The 21,634-nt window shown below is 37.9% G+C and overlaps 1 protein-coding gene across 1 annotated transcript; it reads left to right on the top strand.

The window, feature by feature from the left end:
- Positions 1 to 625: 625 nt before the first annotated feature.
- On the top strand, positions 626 to 2,903 carry LOC103407103 (1-aminocyclopropane-1-carboxylate oxidase homolog 1-like). Its single transcript, XM_008346053.4, has 3 exons — positions 626 to 1,072; positions 1,711 to 2,032; positions 2,342 to 2,903. Exons 1-3 carry the CDS (start codon positions 681 to 683, stop codon positions 2,594 to 2,596), a joined length of 969 nt encoding a protein of 322 aa, XP_008344275.3. The 5' UTR covers positions 626 to 680; the 3' UTR covers positions 2,597 to 2,903.
- The last annotated feature ends 18,731 nt before the right edge of the window (positions 2,904 to 21,634 follow it).

The raw sequence follows: 21,634 nt of genomic DNA, 5'->3' as shown, positions 1-21,634 counted from the left end.
TCCATTGCGCGTATATCCAGGAAATGTTATTCAGGGTCACATATAAAATTTACAAACATTTTTTAAATATATAATAATCTTAAAAATTAAACCATAGTTCCATCATTCATATTTATAAAACAAATAACAATATAAGTTACAATTATCCACAACACATTTTCAGCATGAAAACGTTGAATTGTAACTTCATATCAATGGAAAAAAAAATTAAAAAGTGCTCTCACTATAAACCCCCATGCTATCACTCAACCGTTGATTTCCCATTTGGTTATGCAATGGACTTGTCACAATATTTATAGCGGAAAAGGCTCTCTCTACTTAAGCAGTAGCAACTAGTAAAATCAAAGCAAATGTCATTAGCAAATATACATGATTATATACTCTATTTCTCCTCGTGTCCACCATTTTTTTGCAAGACTACCCATTCTTTTTAATTAAGAAAATTCACTACTTGAACGTATATAAAAAAAATATAATGTTCAAGTTGGTATATTTAAAAAAATTCACTACCCATACAGATTCACCGCGAGGTCAGCTGACCCCCTTTCCACTTAATGGATCCGCCAGTGCTCCTATATATATATATATATATATATCTTATACCCCACGTAGGGTTTTCAAAGTGCTATACTAAACTCTAATTCCTTAATTACGTCTTCAGATCCAAAAAAATAACGAAAATGGTCACCAAAACAAGAGCAGACGAGAGGGATGGAAGTGGTGCCAAACTCAGTATTCCCACCATTGATCTTCATGGCATTGATACCGACTCAGTTTTACGAGCACAAGTCGTCGAGAAAATTCGATATGCATGCGAGAAGTGGGGTTTCTTTCAGGTTACAAATGGAATTCCCGTTGATGTTTTGGACAGGATGGTACATGGAATACGTGAGTTTCATGAGAAGGATAATGATGTTAAGAAAGAGTTGTGCTCAATGGATACTGGGAACCAGGAGCAGTACCTGTCCAGTACTCGTTTCCACAAATCCAAAAGAGGAAACTGGAGGGATACGTTTGTGTGTTATCGGTCGCTTAATCCACCCAAACCCGAGGAATTACCCCCAGTGTGCAGGTATGCTCATCAGTATATTTAGTAATGCCTAATTAATAGTTCTGATTCACAATCTAACTAGTCGAGCATTACATGCAAGAGAGAATCCATTTAATTTCTTATAACAGCGTATAACTTTATAATGTATATGATCCTCTTTCATGCATACCTCAAATTAATACAAAGTTATGCCTACATAGTTTATAAACACAAACTCCTGGGTCCTTAATTTTGTAACCAGAGGAATTTTTTTTTTTTTTTTTTTTTTTTTTTTTGTAGTGGAGTTACTATATATAACTTCACCTTTAATTAGGTTCTTAGCCATTACTTACATCACTTAATAAACAATAGTGTTATTTAAACATACTGACTGTATTAAAGAGTGCCAACAAGTATGTTAGTTTTGAGTGTCTATTAGCACTATTTTTTCTTATTATTATATTAGTACTAATTCCACGAGTTGGAATACTTGCATTAGAAATATTGATTGATCAATATGTTTATCACTTAATAAACAATAATGCTATTTAGACACATTGATTGTATTAGGGAGTGTGTGTCAACAAGTGAGTCAGTTTTTGGTATATATACAGCATTACTCCATAATAAAAAAATTATGATCAGTACTAATTAACTTCAAGTGTTTGAATACTATGCAGAGAAATAGTGATTGAGTACTCAAAACAAGTGAAGGATTTGGGAATTACGTTGTTTGAGTTGCTGTCTGAGGCTCTTCGGATGAATCCCAACAAACTTAAACACATGGATTGCGCTGAGGAGTTTTCTATTTATGGTCACTACTACCCACCATGCCCTAAACAAGAGTTGACTATAGGCACCGATCAACACACCGATGGCAGTTTCATCACCATACTTTTACAAGACCAATTGGGTGGCCTCCAAGTTTTGTATGAGAATCGATGGGTTAATGTTCCTCCCATGCAAGGAGCTCTTGTTATCAATGTAGGAGACCTTCTGCAGGCAAGCTCTCATTCCCGGACCATTAATTAGCCACTTTTCATTGTGCTAAATTTAGCAGTGTTTTGTTCACTTGTTACTTGACCAAGAATTCATGGTCATCACCCATCATATCATTAGATTTTGATATTAAGGGTGGGGAATAAGTTGATGTGCTTTTAATGTTTTAATCTTTACCATTCATATCAAATATATGGAGGAGTGACCATGTATATTCTCAGTCACTTATGACCAATGAGACATTTTTTATGACAAAGCGTATAGATAAATTGACTTTTCAAAAACTGATAATTCTTTGTTACTTTGGTGCAGCTCGTGACAAATGACAAGTTTATCAGTGTTAATCACAGAGTTATAGCGCAGAGTGTAGGCCCAAGAGTTTCTGTGGCAAGCTTTTTCATGCCAGATGCTCGGCCAGGAAATTCAAAAGTCTATGGACCAATCAAGGAGTTGTTATCAGAAGAAAATCCCCAGATATACCGAGAAGCTAATATTGAAGATTATCTTAAACACTACCTCTCGGAAAGGGTTAAAGGAAACTCCGCATTATCACAGTTCAAACTGTGAAGGGTATTCAGTTGTTTTGTTACTCCCTCGTCGTCGTGGTTGGTGGCGGCGGATCTCATTGGCCCCACGCTGAGCCTCTGGTCTTTGGGCTAGGGTTTTCATTTCCTTTAGCTCGTCTTTTTCTTTGTTAGGTTCATTTGTCTGAACTTCTCATTTGTGTTTTAGTGTCGTCACTTGTATGGTGATAAATCTGTGTGCTGTCCTCTCTGCGTTCTGTAGCACCTGGTCGTGGTGTCAAAATAACGTGTGCTAAAAAAATAAAATTTGTAAAGTCGTTGTCAGAATTCATGAAGTTGCTGATTAATAAGCTTTGGTCGTTATAACTATTCTATTAAGAGAAGGAATGCATTTTTGTTCACCATCATTTTGTGTGGTGTATGCCTTATTAACTACATTGCAAAAGATGAAGTTGGTACAAAGGAAGAGAAAGAATTGGTAGAGAGAAACAAGAGATATTGTATTGATTGACTAGAGAAAATGTATACAACTGAACCTAATGAAATAATAGCTATACAATCCCTTATATAGCCATATATCCTAAATACAATAATACCCTTCTAACTATACTAACAAACTCCACTACTGAAATAGTGCCATGTGGCATTTCTGTTATTACCAAACATTTCTATTATTACTCCCCCCTCAAACTGAACTTGGTGTAGCCAAGTTTGAACTAGCTAGAACTCTGAAACTGATCTGGAATTGCAAGACGTTTTGAATGCATGACAAAGGTTGTGGTGAAGCCTGGGATTTGGTAGGAGGACCATGTGACTGAGAGATCCAAGTTTTCCAATAGGGACATGCTTAACGGTACATAACTTGGAGAAAGATTTGATGAAGGCACCGAGCTTAGAGAAGCCAATGCACGAATGATTCAGTTCTAAGCCAACAGAAGCCCTGAAATCACTTTTCAGAGAGGAGAGAGCATATTCTCCAACCGTGGGCTTTGGCAGACGTTGTAAGAAGTGAGGAAACCGCTTCTTGAAAGCCATACAGGCATGCTTTTTTCCTTGAGAACTCAATTGATCAATCCATGAGGCTAGTTGAAATGTATGTTACTTCTGAAAAAAACTCTACACAATACAGTTTCTAATCCTAATCTGTTGAAAAAAAAAAAAAATCTTGAACTAACTAAAACTTTACAGAGACTGGCACCAAATCAACTAAGGGGAATGACTCTCCAAGAAACCGAATCAACCAAAGAGAATGACACTCCAAGAAACCAAATCAACCAAGGAGATTGACACTTCTGATAGCTTCCTAAATCTTCCCAAGGAGAATGACACTCCAAGAAACCAAATCAACAAAGGAGAATAACACTCCTGATAGCTTCCTAGATCTTCCCAGATACTAACACCAAAATTAACCAAGGAGAATGACACTCTTGAGATCTTCCTAAATCTTCCCAGAGACTAACACCAAAATTAACCAAGGAGAATGACACTCCAAGAAATCAAATCAACCAATGAGAATGACACTCCTGATTGGCTCCACCAGATCATCAGAATACAATCAATCATGAATAAAATCAAGAAACTATCAAAAACTTTATCAATGAGGAATTTGAGGGAAACTACATAACATACTAGCAGACTATCAACGACAACTCTAGACAATCAAGAAACGCAGATCACTAGACACTGGTTTTACAATTGAACCTTGTCCCCCGGATCACTAGATCATCAGAATCGCAGAAACTCCTTCAAAACAATTATCTTGGCAAACAATCAAGAAACTATATTTCATCATTCTTCAACTAATGTCAATGGCCTTCACAAGTAATCATGTATAAAATCTCACACTTTATCTTTTGCGGCAATTCCACAAACACCATGCATGCATAAAGAAGATGACAAATACAAGAAACAACCTAACAGAGTCCAAGATCCCACTTTCCAATCAGCAACGCATAAGAGAAAGAATCATCACCGAATTGAGATTTGACAAAGTCCAAGATACCACTTTCCAATCAGCAACGCACTGTAATCTTTTGACAACCCAAATTTTGATCGACACTCTCTGTTCATAGCCCAAATCTCTGAAATTGGAATTTCATATCCCCAATTTCTGAAACTATGCAGATCTTCATGAAAACCTTAACCTTCTAGAGAGAGAAAGTGAGGGTTCCACGAACAAAGCCGAAGCCTAAAACACTTTCGTGTTTGTTTATACCATATTTAGGGCCTCGTATTTAGATCTCGTACAAATACTCGGAGGACTTAAATGTAATTATGTGATAAAGGAAGGGGTAAATATGTAATAAGTGAGGAGTCCTTATTCTATAAAAGGACCCCTCACCCTCACAATTAGGAGAGGCCAATTCTTAGGCCCTCTCACCCCCTCTCTCTCACTCTCAGAGCTCTCTCCCCCTCAAATAAATACATAATCAGTGTGGACGTAGCCCAAACCTTAGGGTGAACCACGATACATCTTGTGTTATTTACATTTCTTGCAGATTCACGGTCGGATTTATGTTGTTCCAAAACCTCCGGTTTTATGCATCAATATTTGGCATCGTCTGTGGGACTCGACACGAAAAACTGTGTCAGTTCTCTTTCATTTCTTCACCTCCACCGTGAATCTGCAAAATCACAAAAAGAACCCAGAAAAAGAAAAGATCTAGATCTCAAACACTTGCTCCAGATCTCAAACATTTTCTCTCTCTTCTTTCTTTTTCACTAACAAAGGAGCTCTGAGAGTTACAGACAAAACATAGAGAGGAATTACAGACATCCATGGCTTGTGCAACAACAAGACCCACATTTTCTTTCCACCTCTCAACCACTTTCCCCTCAAAACCCCACAAGTTGTCTGCAAACTCCATTGATGTGTCAAAGGAAGACAAAAACTCCATTGATGTGTCAAAGGAGGACAAACCCACTTCAGACGAACCCACATCGCCCCCTCCTACCTCCTCCGTAGACCCACCATAGCCTGTGCCGGAGAAACTCAAAACGACATTCGACAAGCGACGGCTGGAGGAGAAGTTTGTGGTGTTGAACACTGGGGTGCATGAATGCAGGGCAGCTGAGCCAATGGGACCTTGCCAATAGGTCGGTGGCCTCAATCTGCAAGCTGGTTGGCATTACCTGCTGGAACGAGAAGGAGAATCGCCTCATCAGCCTCCAGCTCCCGTCAATGGAGCTCGCCGGCAAGCTCCCAGAGTCTCTCAAGTTTTACCACAGCCTCCAGAGCTTGGATCTCCCCAATCTTTCTAGCAACTCTCTTTCCGGTTCGATCCCGCAGGAGATCGCCAACTATGGCAGCAAAACCCACATCCCAGAATACGATTCCGAGCTCAAATGACTAAGGACCCATCTTAGCCCGACCCAGAAACCATGCTATTTTTCGAAGCTTTCAAGAAGTTGAAGCGTTTGAAGCTGTTGGAGCCATCCCATCTTTGACCAGCTCTACTGCCTCCTGTAAAGTTGAAGCGTTTAAAGCCGTCAATGCAGGGTATTCAAAGCTAATCCTCTATTCCTACTGGCAAAGCTCTTGCTCTTGGAACGTCTGCTTCGCTCTCAATCTTAAAGGACTTCCGTACGAATACAAACCGGTGAACCTACCAGTTGGAGAGCAGTTCAGTCTAGCCAGGCAATGTCATATGCCGGAGATAACCTATTTAATAAATGATGCCTATGTTTTGAATCCTCTTCATTTTGTTCTACTGTTGGTCGATGGGGATACGGTGGTTTCAGACTCCTTTGTGATATTGCTGTATTTAGAGGACAAGTATCCTCAGAGACCGTTATTGCCAGCTGACCCTCGGCTAAGAGCTCTTAATCTCCAGTGAATATTTTCATAGGCCGCAAGCATTATTAGCTTGAGCCACTTCACATGCTATCAGTGTTGAAGTATCTTACGCAGAAGTCTGGTCCTGAAGAGTCCCTGTCTTGGGCTCAATCGAATATGGATAAAGGTTTCTTCGTTCATGGTCCTTCTAGTTTTACACCATACTTTTCCAATCTTAATAAGTGGAGCAAGAGAGTACTCATTGACGTTAGTCACGGTGAGTTTTTCAAGTTAGAGAAGATGCTCTGCACATCGAAGAGCAGAAAGAAAAGTACTCTGATGGGATTTTTACAGCTGGAGTACACCAGCTTGTGTTCAAACAGTAGAAAAAGAAAAAAAGAGGAGTGATAATGGATGGGCACAACCAGGCTGTCCAAGAAAAGCAAGTGGAGTGAGCCCTCCAATTTCACCAAGAGACAGAGACAGAGACGCAGTGGAAAGCAAAAGGAAAAGAGAAAAAGAGAAAGAAATGGAGTGGGAAAAGAAAAAGCAAAGCAAAAAAGCAAAAGCAAGGAATAAACACCCTACCAGAATGATGTGATTTACTTTTCTTGGCAGATGTGTGATGTAATTTATTTTTCTTATCTTTCGGAGACATCTGTATAAAACCCCATCAGAAGGTAATAAAAAAAATAAAATAAAAAACACAAAGCCCAAAATAAATGGGCTGGAATGTTGTGTAGAGGGCGAAGGCCCATAAGCCCAAAATAGCTCCAACCAGGTGATCAAAAGTACGCTCAGTACCCAAAATTATTCAGCAACATGCCGCTATTACCACAAACCAAGTGATCAAAAGTACGCCCAATACTCCAAAATTATTTGGCAACCTGCCGCTATTACCACCAACCAGGTGATGAAATGTACAACCCATACTCTAATATAATTTAGAAACTAGCCATTCATGCCACCAACCAGGTGATAAAATGTACAACCCGTACTCTAATATCATTTGACAACTAGCCATTCATGCCACCAACCAGGTGATGAAATGTACAACTTGTACTCTCCTTCATGCCACCAACCAGGTGATCAAAAGTATGCCTAGTACTTCAAATTATACATGAGCATTACTCATGTCATTCATACATAAACATTCATGAGCATCACTCATGACAATAATACATAAACATTCATGACCATCATTCATGTCAACATTTATGAGCATCACTCATGTTAACATTTATGAGCATCACTCATGACAACATCCATGAGCATCACTCATATCAATCAACATAAACATTCATGAGCATCACTCATGTCAATCAACTTCAAAAGCTTCATTTACAGAGCTTTAGCTTCAAAAGCTTCATTTACAAAAGCTTAAGCTTCGAAAGCTTCATTTACAGAGCTCTAGCTTCAAAGCTTCACTTGCAAAGCTTCACCTACAAAGCTTCAGTGCAGGGTATACAAATACCACCTCCGAACAACCGCCACTTCGGCCCATACATGGATTCAATTTGAAGTCTCTAGCTAACAGACTTTGTTGACCTAAGACTTGGGGGACTACATTATGTACCATATATTGGGCCTCAACTGGGCCTCATGAAAAATACTTGGGGGACTTAACCCATCATTTATGTATTGAGGAGCGAGCCCTTATTCTATAAAGGGACTTCCTCACTTTCATTAGAGAGTACCCATTATTCATGTATTGAGGAGCGAGCCCTTATTCTATAAAAGGGACTCCCTCACCATCATTAGAGAGCATCAACTCTAGCCCATCATTCATGTATTGAGGAGCGAGCCCTTATTCTATATAAGGGACTCCCTCACCTTCAACGCCACAAGTTGAGCCAACCAAGGCAACATAAGCCACGAGCCGAGCAGCCTAGTAGCATGTGCTACTTCTAGTTGAGCATCATTTCAGAACATCAGTTCAAGACAACATCTAGTTACTTCGGCCCACACATGGACTGAATTTCAAGTCTCCAGCCAAAAGACTCTTTTGACTGAAGACTTGGGGGACTACTGTTTATACCATATTTAGGGCCTCATATTTAGATCTCGTACAAATACTCGGGGGACTTAAATGTAATTATGTGATAAAATAAGGGGCAAATATGTAATAAGTGAGGAGTCTTTATTCTATAAAAGGACCCCTTACCATCACAATTAGGAGAGGCCAATTCCTAGGCCCTCTCACCCCCTCTCAAAGCTCTCACTCTCAGAGCTCTCTCTCCCTCAAATAAATACATAATCAGTGTGGACATAGCCCAAACCTTGGGGTGAACCATGATACATCTTGTGTTATTTACATTTCTTACAGATTCACAGTCTGATTTACATTGTTCCAAGACCTCCGGTTTTGTGCATCAACAGTGTTTATGATGGCGCTCTACCTGCTCTACTAATCAGGTTCAGGCTACTCTCTGTTCCTGGCTTAGAGGTACAACACCAGAATCGAGCTGCTGGAGAAGGTGCTCAAGACTAACAATATCAAGGCAGAGATGAAGAACAACATGTTGAATGAGGTTGTTCCGAAGGTGAAGGAAGAACAGAAGGCCGACGTCTTCCATGTGAAGGTCGAGTAGAGGTGCCGTGTTGGTCTTGCTGGCTTCATCTTGAAACCCAGAGGAAAAATAAAAAAAAATACCCCAAAACTAAACACAAAACCCTCGGCGAAAAAAAAATCCAGAGACCAAAAAATAAGAACTATGAATACAGAAGCATAAATAATCAAATACGCGAAAACAAAAGAAAGTAATCAACCACCAAGATCCATGGCGTCAGCCTGATGGCTTTGATACCATATTAACTACATTGCAAAAGATGAAGTTGGTAGAGAGGAAGAGAAAGAATTGGTAGAGAGAAACAAGAGAGATTGTATTGATTGATTAGAGAAAATGTATACAACTGAACCTAATAATGAAATAATAGCTATACAATCCCTTATATAGCCACATATCCTGATTACAATAATAACCTTCTAACTATACTAACAAACTCCACTACTGAAATAGTGCCATGAGGCATTTCTGTTATTACCAAACATTTATGTTATTATGCTTACCACCTTATTTATCACCGTTAGATGAGTTTTAATTTTGAGATTTGTTCCTATCCACTACACGAATCTCGAAATTCAAACTCATCTAACAGTAATAAAAATGGTGGTGAGCAAAAATGCTCCCTAAGAAAAGAGGACTTGTCAAATTTTTGCCCTCACTTTTGAATACACAATGTTGACATGAGGAGGGAAAAATAGTAATTTTATACCTTTTGACAAAATGACAATCATAATCTTATTTTACCCTCATTTTTGATACACAATATTTACATAAGGACGACAAAAAACAGTAATTATGTAATATTAAGATAAAATATGGACTTATTAAGAGAAATTGTCCGACCATCATTTTTTCAAACTCTTTTTAAAATTTTAAAAACAAATCACACTCCTAAATAAAAAAACAAAAAATAAAATGAAATTGTTCACACACACATAGTGTGTGCTCATCGGCTATATACTATAATAAAATTAGTAAAGTTGTTGTCAGAATTCATGAAGTTGATGATTAATCCAACAGGATCCCTCCGGATCTTCTTTGTGAGGATTCTGGGGATCTATATATCTTGTCTGTTCATTTACATCGTGCAGTCAGGTACTGTTTATGTTCAATTTTAAATACTTTTGGTATGAATAGTTTATCAGTCTAGGCGTGGATGTTCTTATTTGGACATATTGTTTGGGTTACGGAACTTATGTTCTTAATTTCCTAGCGTGGATATTGGCATGAATTGTTTGAAACTTTAGCATGGGCTCATGAATGCACACCTTTGGCTAATTTGATTCGATAGAGAGATAAACCAGTGGATCTTTCCGTTGTGCAAGCAAGATTGGTTAGATTAGTCCACCTTTTTGTTGGGTATATATTTACTCATGCAGCTTTCTTGATTGCCTCTATATCTAGCAAATTTGGTTAATTCTTTATTTTATGTGGTGTATCCACCTTTGTTTTCAATTATCTAATAAATTACTCAATGGAAGTAGATTATCTTTCCCTTCATTTCAAAACTTCCATGATCCCTTCCCAAACCAAACATGAACCTTTCAATTCATTTGAGAGGAGCACCTAACAACGCATCTTCACAGACCAAGAACTATGAGATTGCCCCTTTCATTCTAGGGTGATAGAGAGATCATACCATTCGAGCATTTTTTTTCATGCTTTTCTCGGAGGTCTGGGTATATTCCTCAATGTCCCGGCTATTCACGGAATGAGAGAAGTAGATGAATAAGCATCTACTTCTTAAAGAAATCGAAGAATTTCTTGGGAATCCTATGCCACGTGCTCCAATCCTCTGAGCTACAGGCCCCACCCCATCTCCACATGACATTTGAATGTAGTGGATAATAGTGGGACTCGAGAATTGATGTGTATTTGAATCATAAAAGCTAGTAATCGACGATATGCTCATATTGGTGACATTATTGTTGCTGTAATAGGAGGAGCAGCGGCCGATCTACCTCATGGCTGGATAGATAAATGTTTGGATTTATGCAATTATTTTTTAACAAAAGTTGTTGAATATCAAAAACTTAATACCAACCAATTGAAAGGAGAAATTAATCAATTATTATAGACGATACTAATAGAAATAGAGTAACATAAGTAAGAAATCAATTAATCATCTGTGACATTCTTGGACAAAAAGAAAGGAAATGACTTAGACAAATCTTTTTTGTCAATAACCTCAGACCAATCAACCGACCTTATCAAGAAAATTTCCAATGTAAAGAATGGTAGAGGATTTTGTTTTCAAAGGTTTTGCTGTAGAGAGGTTTGATTGAAATGGACTTGGTTTCACTAAGGATGGCTTGATAGTATTTTAGTGTTTTATGTGGTGATGTAGGATGGTAATGGAAATTGGATGGAAAGACTATTTTGGCTAATTTTTCTAGTGCTTATTCTTGATTGAGATTGAAAGGGATACTAAAAAGATATTCACTGGGGTTTTTCTTGACGTATGGTGATGTCTTGGTATAAATGACTGGTTGGGATGATGATGATTGGTATGTTGGGGTTGAATATGGATCATATTGATTGACTAATGCCATTTGGTAATTAGGACGTGGTGTTTGGTAATTTGGCCTAAGGTTTTCTATTGTGGAACCTAAGGGAGTGAAACGGTTGGTAATAGCTAAAGCCGATAAAGAATCTGGGCTTGATTCTTGTTTTACTGGTGGTGGTGGTAGAGTGGCTAGAAGCCTTATCTGATCAGGTCTTCTTGTTGTCATTCTTCCCTGTAGAAATTCTCTAGTTAGGAAATCAGGGATGCAATTTTGACTACCTTTGATGTATTTGATTTCAAAATAAAAAATACTTAATATAGCTTGCCATTGTGCAAAAATCTATTTTGATGCAATGTTTTGAACATCTTTTTGTAAAACATGTTTTGCAGATTTGCAATCGACTTTGACTAAAAACTTTTGATTTAATAAATCATCTTGAAATTTACTAATACATAATACTATAGATAATATTTCTTTCTTAATAGTACTATAATTACTTTATATTGGATTCCATACTCCTGAATGGAAACAAACAATTTGTTCTGGAAATCTGGAAGAAATTGACTATTTAAGAATACCTCCATAACCAATTTTAGATGCATCAGTTTCAACAATTTTAAATGAATTGGAAGTTGGAATGCCAAGACAGGGCAATGTCCTAACAATGTGAGTATTTGACCATGGTGAGGGAATTTCTTTTAGACGATCAAACAAAGGTTTGCATTGTTGCCTAAGATGTGGATAAAATTCTGCAACATAATTTAAAGATCCTAGAAATCTCTGTAATTGGATTTTGTCGGTGATTTCATCTGAGAACTTATCTGCAAACTGAATTACTTTATCTATTGGTTGAATGGTTGACTGTGGATATTGTATCCTAAAAACCTAATTTTGGTCTGGAATAACTTAATTTTGGTTGCTAAGACAACTAATTCATTTGACTGAATTATCCTAGCAAACATATTTAAGTGTTTCCAATGCTCATCTGTCGATTTGGAATAAATGAGAACATCATCAATGTAAACAATTGAGAAATGACTGTATTGATTAAATATTTCATTCATGATATTCTAAAACTCATTGGGTGCATTCTTAAGACCGAATGACATTACATTCCATTCATAATGGCCAAAATGAGTGACAAATGTGGTTTTGTATTTGTCATCCTCATGAATTTGAATTTGCCAAAATCCAGACTTCATGTCGAATTTTGAGAAGATTACAGCTTGACTAAGTCTCTTAATTATATATCTTTTGTTAGGAATTGGATACCATATCCATTCCAAGACTTCATTAAGAGGTTTGTAATTAATGACTAATCTAGGAGTTTCTTTTTCTAATTCAGCATTTTTCTGGACATAGAAAGTAGGACAAGACCAGGTGATTTACTTTTCCTAATGATTTCTTTTCATTAAATTCCTCATTATAAGGAAATTTAACAATGTGTTATTTTCTATGCCAAAAGGCTTTGGGAATATCCGAGCAAATCTCATTAACAAGTTTCTTTTTAAAGTTGTCGATGCTTTGTAACAAAGATTTGTTTGTTTATTGCTCTTCAATACTTTTGTAATTAATTTCTTCTTTTAAGAAATTAATTTGTTGTGATTTTTTGGTGACTAGATTGATGGTTTTTGACATACTATCTTTTTGTAATTGTCTTAATTTTTTGAGATATGTTTCCATGCTGAATTCAAATGTGATTTTTGTCCTAACATTCAGGTAGTTATATGGTTATGGTGTACCTTAAAAGGATATAGGAGAGCTATGAAGGGGAACTCTATAATGATTGGGTCTGAAATGCTTTTTTTATCAAAACAAATGGGGTTTTAAAATAAACATTGTTTTGACAAACATGGGCTTTTGGGATTTCATATTTTAATTGCATTGGTGACTGATTTGGTGCACTAAGAATTTCTGTTGATTTATGAAATTACTTAGTGGGAATTAAACCTTCTTGAATACAATTCAAGTCTACACCTGAGTCAATTAAGGCAATTGTTTCCAACTTGAAGTCTTCAATTTTTATTTTTATTTTAGAATACCATTTTTGGATCCTAATTTTTTGTAGTAATCCTAAAACTAGGTTTTCTGTTGGATTTTCTATGGACTTGGATTCTGAGTCTTGGCCTGAGGAAGAACTATTGTGTTCTTCATCATTATTACTAAGGAGTGCTTGTGTTTGGATACTAGGAAGAACTATTGTGTTTGACTTCTCTTTGTAGATCTTTGATCGTAATTTCTTTCTTAGCCTTATTAAACCTTTCCAGGGTTGTGCTAAGACAGATTTTTGGGGCCGCTTATGGTTGACTAGTACTGGCTTCTTTAGGGGAGACTAACTTCTTAAGTTTCTTTAAATAAAATGACTTTAATTCAGGGTCATCTACTTTGCTGATTAGCTCGATAAGAATATCTTCTTGTTCTTCTTGTATATTGAGGACTGAAATCTTTTTACAATAAGTATTAGTGCATCCTATTTTAATGTCTGGGGGTGAAAGACTACTTGAGGAATTACTGGAAGCAGAAGAATTAGAACCTAAATCATCTTCGGATTGACTATGGTCTGTGTCTCTGAATTCTAAGACTTGGATTAACTGGGTTTTCTCTTCTTTAGAGATTTTCAACTAGTTGATTGTTTTCTTGACTCCACATTTATTTGCATAATGATTGAATTTGCCACACTTATAGCAATTTCCTTTTTGTTCTTGGTTTTTGGAGTGGAATTTTCCTGAGGGTTTCTTTTTCCACTTGCTGGACTTGGGTTTCTCGTAAAATTTATTTGTTTCAAAATTCTTATTTTTGAATTTGTTATATTTGGGATGTCTCTTACTGGAATATCTATTTGGGTACCTATTGTAGGCTTCTGATTTTTTCTTTTTGTTGGATGGAGCAATAGGAGGTAATCCATATTGTTCACAAAATGTTTCTAATTCGTATTTGGCTATTGACTTGTTTTGTAATTTTCATATCAATACACATTGTCAATCATTCATTCTGGATAATATTAATAATATTTCCATAAGTAAGGGTATATGATATGGTATGATACCTTCTTCATTAAGTAAAACATTTCTAATTTTATGGGCAAATATATTAATGAATTTTTCTCTAAGTAAGGGTAATCTATTAATGAATTTTTCTTTCCAAAATGGTTGATTACTATCTTCTCTAAGCATGACTCTGGACATGAAAACATCTTTGTACCACCTAAAATCGCTTAGGGTTGGATATCTTAAGTTACTAAGTTGGTCATGAATTTTGAAGGTGACATTATTAGGTGTCCCTATGAAATGTTCTATAATGATTAAAAGTAATGTGCTGACTGCATCTGGGACTCCTCGTCCTATATGCTCATTAAAGATAGGTGTTCCATCTTCGTCTCTTTTGATTGCATTTTTAATTTCATTTCTTGATTGTTGAGTGAAATGTTTTTCCTACCAGGAATGGAGCATTCCTGTAAATCCAGTGACTAAAAGGTCGACAACTTGTGTTTGACTGAGGTTATGATTGGTAATATAACTATTAGATACCATTGGGATGTGTTGATGCACAAAATCAGTGAGGACTTTGGTACAACAGAAAGTGTCAAGTTTGTGACTTTCGCTAGATTGCTCCGGTCACTAGTATGGATAAGTATGTAAATGGATAGAGACAAGGAAGCAAACACAAGATGTACGTGGTTCACCCAGATTGGCTACGTCGACGGAGTAGAGGAGTTCTCATTAATTGTGAAGGGTTTACACAAGTACATAGGTTCAAGCTCTTATTTTGTAAGTACTAGTGAATGATTTAGTACAAATGACATTAGGAAATATTGTGAGAGAATGATCTCTATTTATAGAAGAGAGTTTCTAGTTTCATTCTGACATTGACACGTGTCATGCTGTGATTGGCTCTGATGTCGATAAGTGTCGCGTTATGATTGGCCTCTGATGTTAACATGTGTCGCATTGTGATTGGTCTCCTGGTTGGAGGGAGACTCTTGTGGGTCCTTGGTGGTATAATGTTGACCGATGCTTAGTAGTTTCGGGGTTGGTCAAGTATGGTACAAACAGTGCTCCCCTAAGTTCCCGAGTGAGGGAAGCTTCTCGGTTGGGAACTTGCAAGATCCAAGCCATTAAGTAATCATGAAACTTCTAAGCACCGAAGTGTGGTATCATTTTCACTTGCCTTATCTGTCTCATACGTAGATGTGGCATCTTCTCTGGAAGTATTTTTCCTCTATCTAGGGGTGGTATCTTTAACCAATGAAGATGCACAAGGTAATATATCAATTTCACTTGAAGCTTACTTGTAGTTTCAGGCTTGGTCAAGTGCGATACAAACCTTATAGTAGGAGTCCCCCAAGTCGCCGAGCTAGGAGATTTGCTGAATGAGGTAACAGACAAGGTAAGCAATCAGACTTCAAAGCAAGAAACCTGGATCGGAGGTTCGACTTCGATTTCTAGTTGATTGTTCTCCTTCTCCTTGTGCCGTAAACAGCAACAAGGATAAGGAAAAGCAAATGGAGAAGAGATGATATGAGATACTTTTGCTTTTGAAGAAGTAACTTTCCACAGGCTTATTCTTGAACTGGGCTGGAGGGTTTCCTGGTTTCCTCTAAAGTATAAGGCCGACTCAAGAATTTGAGGGTCAAAACAAGTCCATCAAATCTAGAGTACGTTTGACCCTGATGATATGGGATACTTTTGTTGTTGACAAAGTAGTGGATGTATCGGCATGTGTTCTGTTACGTTTGTCTCCACATGCTTCCTTGTATCCTTCTCACTTGCCCTATATGTTCCTCAGGCAGATGTGGTATTTTCTCCAGAAGCATAAGATGTTGAAGATGAGTACTCGAGAGCAATGCCAGGTAAGTAATCAGGCAAGGGGTTCTAGGTAGTCAGTTCCTAACTGGAAGCTTGATTCCAAGTGCTGACTGATTGCTCTCTTTGTCCTTGTCTTGTAGGTAAGAACAAAGCCAAAGGAAAAGATAGGAAAAAAGCATGATATGGGATACTCTTGCTTTTAACCCTGATGATATGAGATACTCTTGCTCTGGTGTGGCTTGTTTGCAGAGGTATTATCGAGGGGAAAAGAAGCTGAGTATTTCGAGAGATTCTGCTGAGAGTGCCCTCTCGGATGTGAAGAAAAGTTGAGCATTTTTTTTATTTGCAGGTCTGCCTGGTTGTGGAGGATGAAGGTTGACATATATAGGAATTATCCTAACAGCGAGTGGTAACGATGTTCATTTACCTTTCTTAGTCATAGTAATGTAGTGGGAGTTGCAAGCTTCACGTGTTTTAACTTTGTCAGAGCACTTTGAAAAAGTGGTATGTGGTATCTGGAAAGTTGATGATACGTGTGAAGATTGCAAACAAGCTTTATCCAAGGAAATTTGGCTCTCGAAGTTCAGAGAACGGGATTTTTGAACAAGCAATCCTGTCGGGGATCTGGCTCTCAAGATTCATAGAACGGTGCTTCTTCGATTTTTGAGAAAGCAATCATGTTGGAAGTCTGACTTTTGAGATTCGGAGAGTAGTGTCTTTTCGATTTTTGAGAAAGTAATCCTGTTAAGAGTCTGGCTCTCGAGATTTGGAGGGCGGTGCCTCTTCGATTTTTGAGCACGTAATCCTGTTGGGAGTCTGGCTCTTGAGATTCGGAGAACGGTGCCTCTTCGATTTTTGAGCAAGCAATCTTGTTAGGAGTGTTTTCTCGAATGTGAGTAAAGGTTGGGTATTTTTACCAGTCTGCCTTGCCACGGAGCATGGAGGTTGACACATATTTGGACTTTCTAGTTATCAAGTAGTGGTGCTGTTCTTTTACCCTTGTGGGTAATAGTAGGGTAGCTGGACCTTCAAAATTTATGTGTCTAAACTTTGTCAGAGATCTTTGGCAAAGTTAACTGTGGTACCCGAGGAGCTGATGTTGCATGTGGAAAGTGGTGCCTCTTCGGAAGTGGTGCCTCTTTGATTTTTGAACCAACGGTCCTGTTGCCATTTCTTTTATAAGGGCAACAATTGTGTGCAAGAAGTACATTCAGAGAGTTATTGCTTGTAGGAATTTTCCCCTTACTTCAGAGATTTATTGCACCTCATCTCTCCTTCATCATTTCTGAGAATGTCTGGCCCATCTGACCGTCGTTTTGACTTGAACTTTGGTGAAGAGGCAACCATGCCTTCTCAAGACAACATATGGCGCCATCATTCTTATCCTTACTAGTCCTCTTACCGTTAGGGACTCTGTGATGAAGAATGATATGACCGCTGCGGTGGTGGCCAGGAATCTTCTCACTCCCAAAGATAACAGACTACTTTCCAAACGGTCTGATGAGTTGGCTGTTAAGGATTCTTTGGCTCTCAGTGTTCGGTGTGCAGGTTTTGTGTCTAATATGGCCCAACGCCTATTTGCTCGAACTCGCCAAGTTGAATCATTGGCAGCTGAAATGATAAGTCCCAAACAGGAGATCAAAGGGCTCAAGCATGAAAATAAACAGTTGCATAGGTTCGCACATGACTATGCTACAAACATGAAGAGGAAGCTCGACCAGCTGCAGGAATCTAATGGTTAGATTTTACTTGAACATCAGAGGTTTGTGGGTTTGTTCCAAAGACATTTATTGCGTTCGTCTTCTGAGGCTGTACCGCGTAATGAAGCTCCAAATGATCAACCTTCGGTGCCTCCTCCTTCTGGGGTTCTGCCTAGTACTGAGGCTCTAAATAATCACCCTCTGGTGCCTCCTCTTTATGGGGCTCTGCTAACTGCTCAGAATTCTCCTAGACAACCTTTGTGAAGGCTCCCTCTTGTTTGTTGATTTTGATTCATGTATATGTACATATTTGTAACTTGTCGGAGATATCAATAAACCAGCTTTGCTTCATTTCAACGTATTATGTTAAATACACCAAGGCCTTCTTCACTAAGTTCTTTGAATTTTTCCTTTTGTTGAAGCTTGTATGTTGAAGCTTGGTGAGTAAAGCGTGTAGGTTGAGGTAGTGCTCCCTTAATTTCCCGAGTGAGGAAAACTTCTCGTTTGGAGACTTGAAAAATCCAAGTCACTGAGTGGTCGTGAGACTTTTGAGTATCAAGGTGCAGTAGCATATGGTAGGAGTCCCCCAAGTCTTTGGTCGAGGGAGTTGACGAATGAGGCAATTCCTTTCTAAGTGGTAGCCCAAAACTCCTTCTTCATATATATTTGTTATGAAAGTTGTTAGGCCCAAAGAAAATGAGGCCTAGGCAATATTTTTTTTCGAAATAAATTTTTTTCTTTTCGAATTTTTGAATTTTTGAATTTTAGAAATTTCCGAAAGAAAAAAAAAATATATATATATTTCAAAGCTTTGTAGGTGAAGCTTTGAGGTTGAAGCTTTGTTGGGTACCATGAATTGATTTTGCTTCACTCTATCTTGATCAAGATAGTGTGAAGCTTTTGAGAATTTGTAGTTGTCCACCATTGATGAAGCTTTTGTTGGTGAAGCTTTTGTGGTGAAGCTTTGTTGGGTACCATAAATTGATTTTGCTTCGCACTATCTTGATCAAGATAGTGTGAAGCATTTGGGAATTTGTAGTTGTGCTCTATTGATGAAGCTTTGTTAAATTTCCCTTTTTTTTGGGAGGCGGGATCTAGAAATTTGAAAATGTGGGAGAGACAACATATACAAATTTTGCTTCCACATTGTTGAGCAAGAGATTGTGATGTAAGCCACACCTTGTAGTAGTCGAAGGTTTAGATGAACCATATAAATTGAATTTGCTTCGAACAGTCTTGAATTTGCTTCGAAGGTTTGAGAATTGTAGTTACCGTACATTGATGAAGCTTTTGTTAGCACCATAAATTGGTTTTGCTTCACAGTGTCTTGATTAAGAGTGTGTGAAGCTTTTGAGAATTGTGGTTGCCCTCCATTGATGAAGCTCTTGTTGGCACCATAAATTGGTTTTACTTCAAACTATCTTGATCAAGAGTGTGTGAAGCATTTGAGAATTGTGGTTGAACTCTTTTGATGAAGCTCTTGTTGGCACCATAAATTGGTTTTGCTTCACACTGTCTTGATCAAGAGTGTGTAAGCTTTTGAGAATTGTGGTTGCCCTCCATTGATGAAGCTTTTGTTGGCACCATAAATTGGTTTTGTTTCACACTGTCTTGATCAAGATTGTGTGAAGCTTTCTATGAGTTGTAGTGTTTGCATTGTTACAGAGGGTAAATGTCTAAAGTAGATGCAAGAGGGCTGAATAGCTTAATCTTCGTATGCCATGCATTGAAGTTGTTGTTGGCTTGCAATAAGACTTTGTTGGTGACTATAACTCTTGTTGGGCATAAATGCTCCCCCAGTTGAGTTGTCAAGCTTGAGGGTTTTTTATTATTTGTGAATGCTAGGAGTTCACATGTACAAGTTGTACCACTCGTCTTTTGGTAGGTGGAATGAATGGTGAGTTGCTTTCATCACTTGGTTTGTGGTACGAATGTGCGTTCCTTCATCACCTTTCATCACATTTCATCACCTGGTTGGTGGCACGAGGATGAGTTCCTTCTTCACCTAGTTGGTGGCATGAATGGCAAGTTGCCAAATGATATTAGAGTATGGGTTGTACATTTCATCACCTGGTTGGTGGCATAAAAGAGAGTACGGGTTGTACATTTCATCACCTAGTTTGTGGCATGAAGATGAATTCCTTCTTCACCTGGTTGGTGGCATGAGTGGCAAGTTGCCAAATGATATTAGAGTATAGGTTGTACATTTCATCACCTGGTTGGTGGCATGAAGGAAAGTACAGGTTGTACATTTCATCACCTGGTTGGTGGCATGAAGATGAGTTCCTTCTTCACCTGGTTGGTGGCATGAGTGGCAAGTTGCCAAATAATACTAGAGTACAGGTTGTACATTTCATCACCTGGTTGGCGGCATGAAGATGAGTTCCTTCTTCACCTGGTTGGTGGCATGAGTGGCAAGTTGCCAAATGATATTAGAGTACTGGTTGTACATTTCATCACCTGGTTGGTGGCATGAAGGAGAGTACGGGTTGTACATTTCATCACCTAGTTGGTGGCATGAAGATGAGTTCCTTCTTCACCTGGTTGGTGGCATGAGTGGCAAGTTGCCAAATGATATTAAAGTACAGGTTATGCATTTCATCACCTGGTTTGTGGCATGAATGAGAATAGGGGTTGTACATTTCATCACTTGGTTGGTGGCATGAAGATGAGTTCCTTCTTCACATTTCATCACCTGGTTGGTGAGAATAAGGGTAAGGTGTCGAGGCACATTGTAGCAAGTGTCAACAACACAAAGTATGTTGAACCCTTTCGAAGCATAGTTGGCTTATGTATGGATGTGTTGGAATGTATGATGTTTATATATGCATGTGTTGGAATGTATAATGTTTATGTTGATTGATATGAGTGATAAGCTCATATTTATATATATTTTACATCAAATTCACTTCTCTTTTCTTAGTTAGTTCCTTATATTTTTGAGCTATTTACTTTGTTTTTGTGTTTTGTGGGATTTGTCAAGCAAAGAAAAGAAAAATAGCACAAGTGGGATTTTAAGTAACAAATTCGTCAAAACTGCCTGTGCAGATCAGCTGACTTTGGAAGCAAGTTTCAAACAGTTCAGAATGAATTAGAGAATGAGCCTTATATGCATGGAAAGCTACGGATGTCTATTTTCTGGAGCATTTCACGGATTGTTAATATCAGTTTTCTAGAAGAAGTTATGGCCATTTTAACACTGAAAGGTTTCCAAGACGCTGAGCAGTTTGTAACTGCATTGAAGGCAATAAATCCAATAAAACTAGCAGCCAAAACTGATGCAGCCAAGAACAAGTCAGCTGACACCTATTCAAATAACAGAGGAAATGGAATTAAAAATGAGGATTAAGAGGGAGTAATTGGCATAAAGGCTACCTAAAGTGTTACAATTGTTTTACCACATTTCCTCTCACTTATTGTCATCACTAAATGGCTATTAGTGGGTGAGTTAAGGAGAAGAAAATGATGCAGCAAGAACGGGTTTAAAAGCAGCATTGGGGAAGGAAGGAAGGGGGGAGGAGGCCTCCGTCGATTTCTTTCGGTTCTATCTTTTCAAACTCATGTCTATCTTTTGTTTTAACTTAAGGATTGTGTGTAACTAAATTTTTAGTAGTTAGGGGCTGTTTTGAAGCCCCGAATATGATTGCAATTTTGTTATGACATTTCGTTGAATTACTTTTATGAATGGATGAAAATTGGTTCACTACTTGTCTCATTGATGAATTCT

Source organism: Malus domestica, chromosome 16, assembly GCF_042453785.1.
Source record: "Malus domestica chromosome 16, GDT2T_hap1".
Lineage (NCBI taxonomy): Eukaryota > Viridiplantae > Streptophyta > Magnoliopsida > Rosales > Rosaceae > Malus > Malus domestica.
The sequence above is the reverse complement of the archived record's forward strand: the minus strand, read 5'-3'. Positions and strand labels throughout refer to the sequence as shown.

Excerpts from the sequence above, each read along its gene's own strand:
- LOC103407103 (XM_008346053.4), top strand. The coding sequence starts at position 681 with ATGGTCACCAAAACAAGAGCAGACGAGAGGGATGGAAGTGGTGCCAAA. Across the intron at positions 1,073-1,710 it reads GAATTACCCCCAGTGTGCAG|AGAAATAGTGATTGAGTACT; the intron begins GTATGCTCATCA and ends AATACTATGCAG. Across the intron at positions 2,033-2,341 it reads ATGTAGGAGACCTTCTGCAG|CTCGTGACAAATGACAAGTT; the intron begins GCAAGCTCTCAT and ends ACTTTGGTGCAG.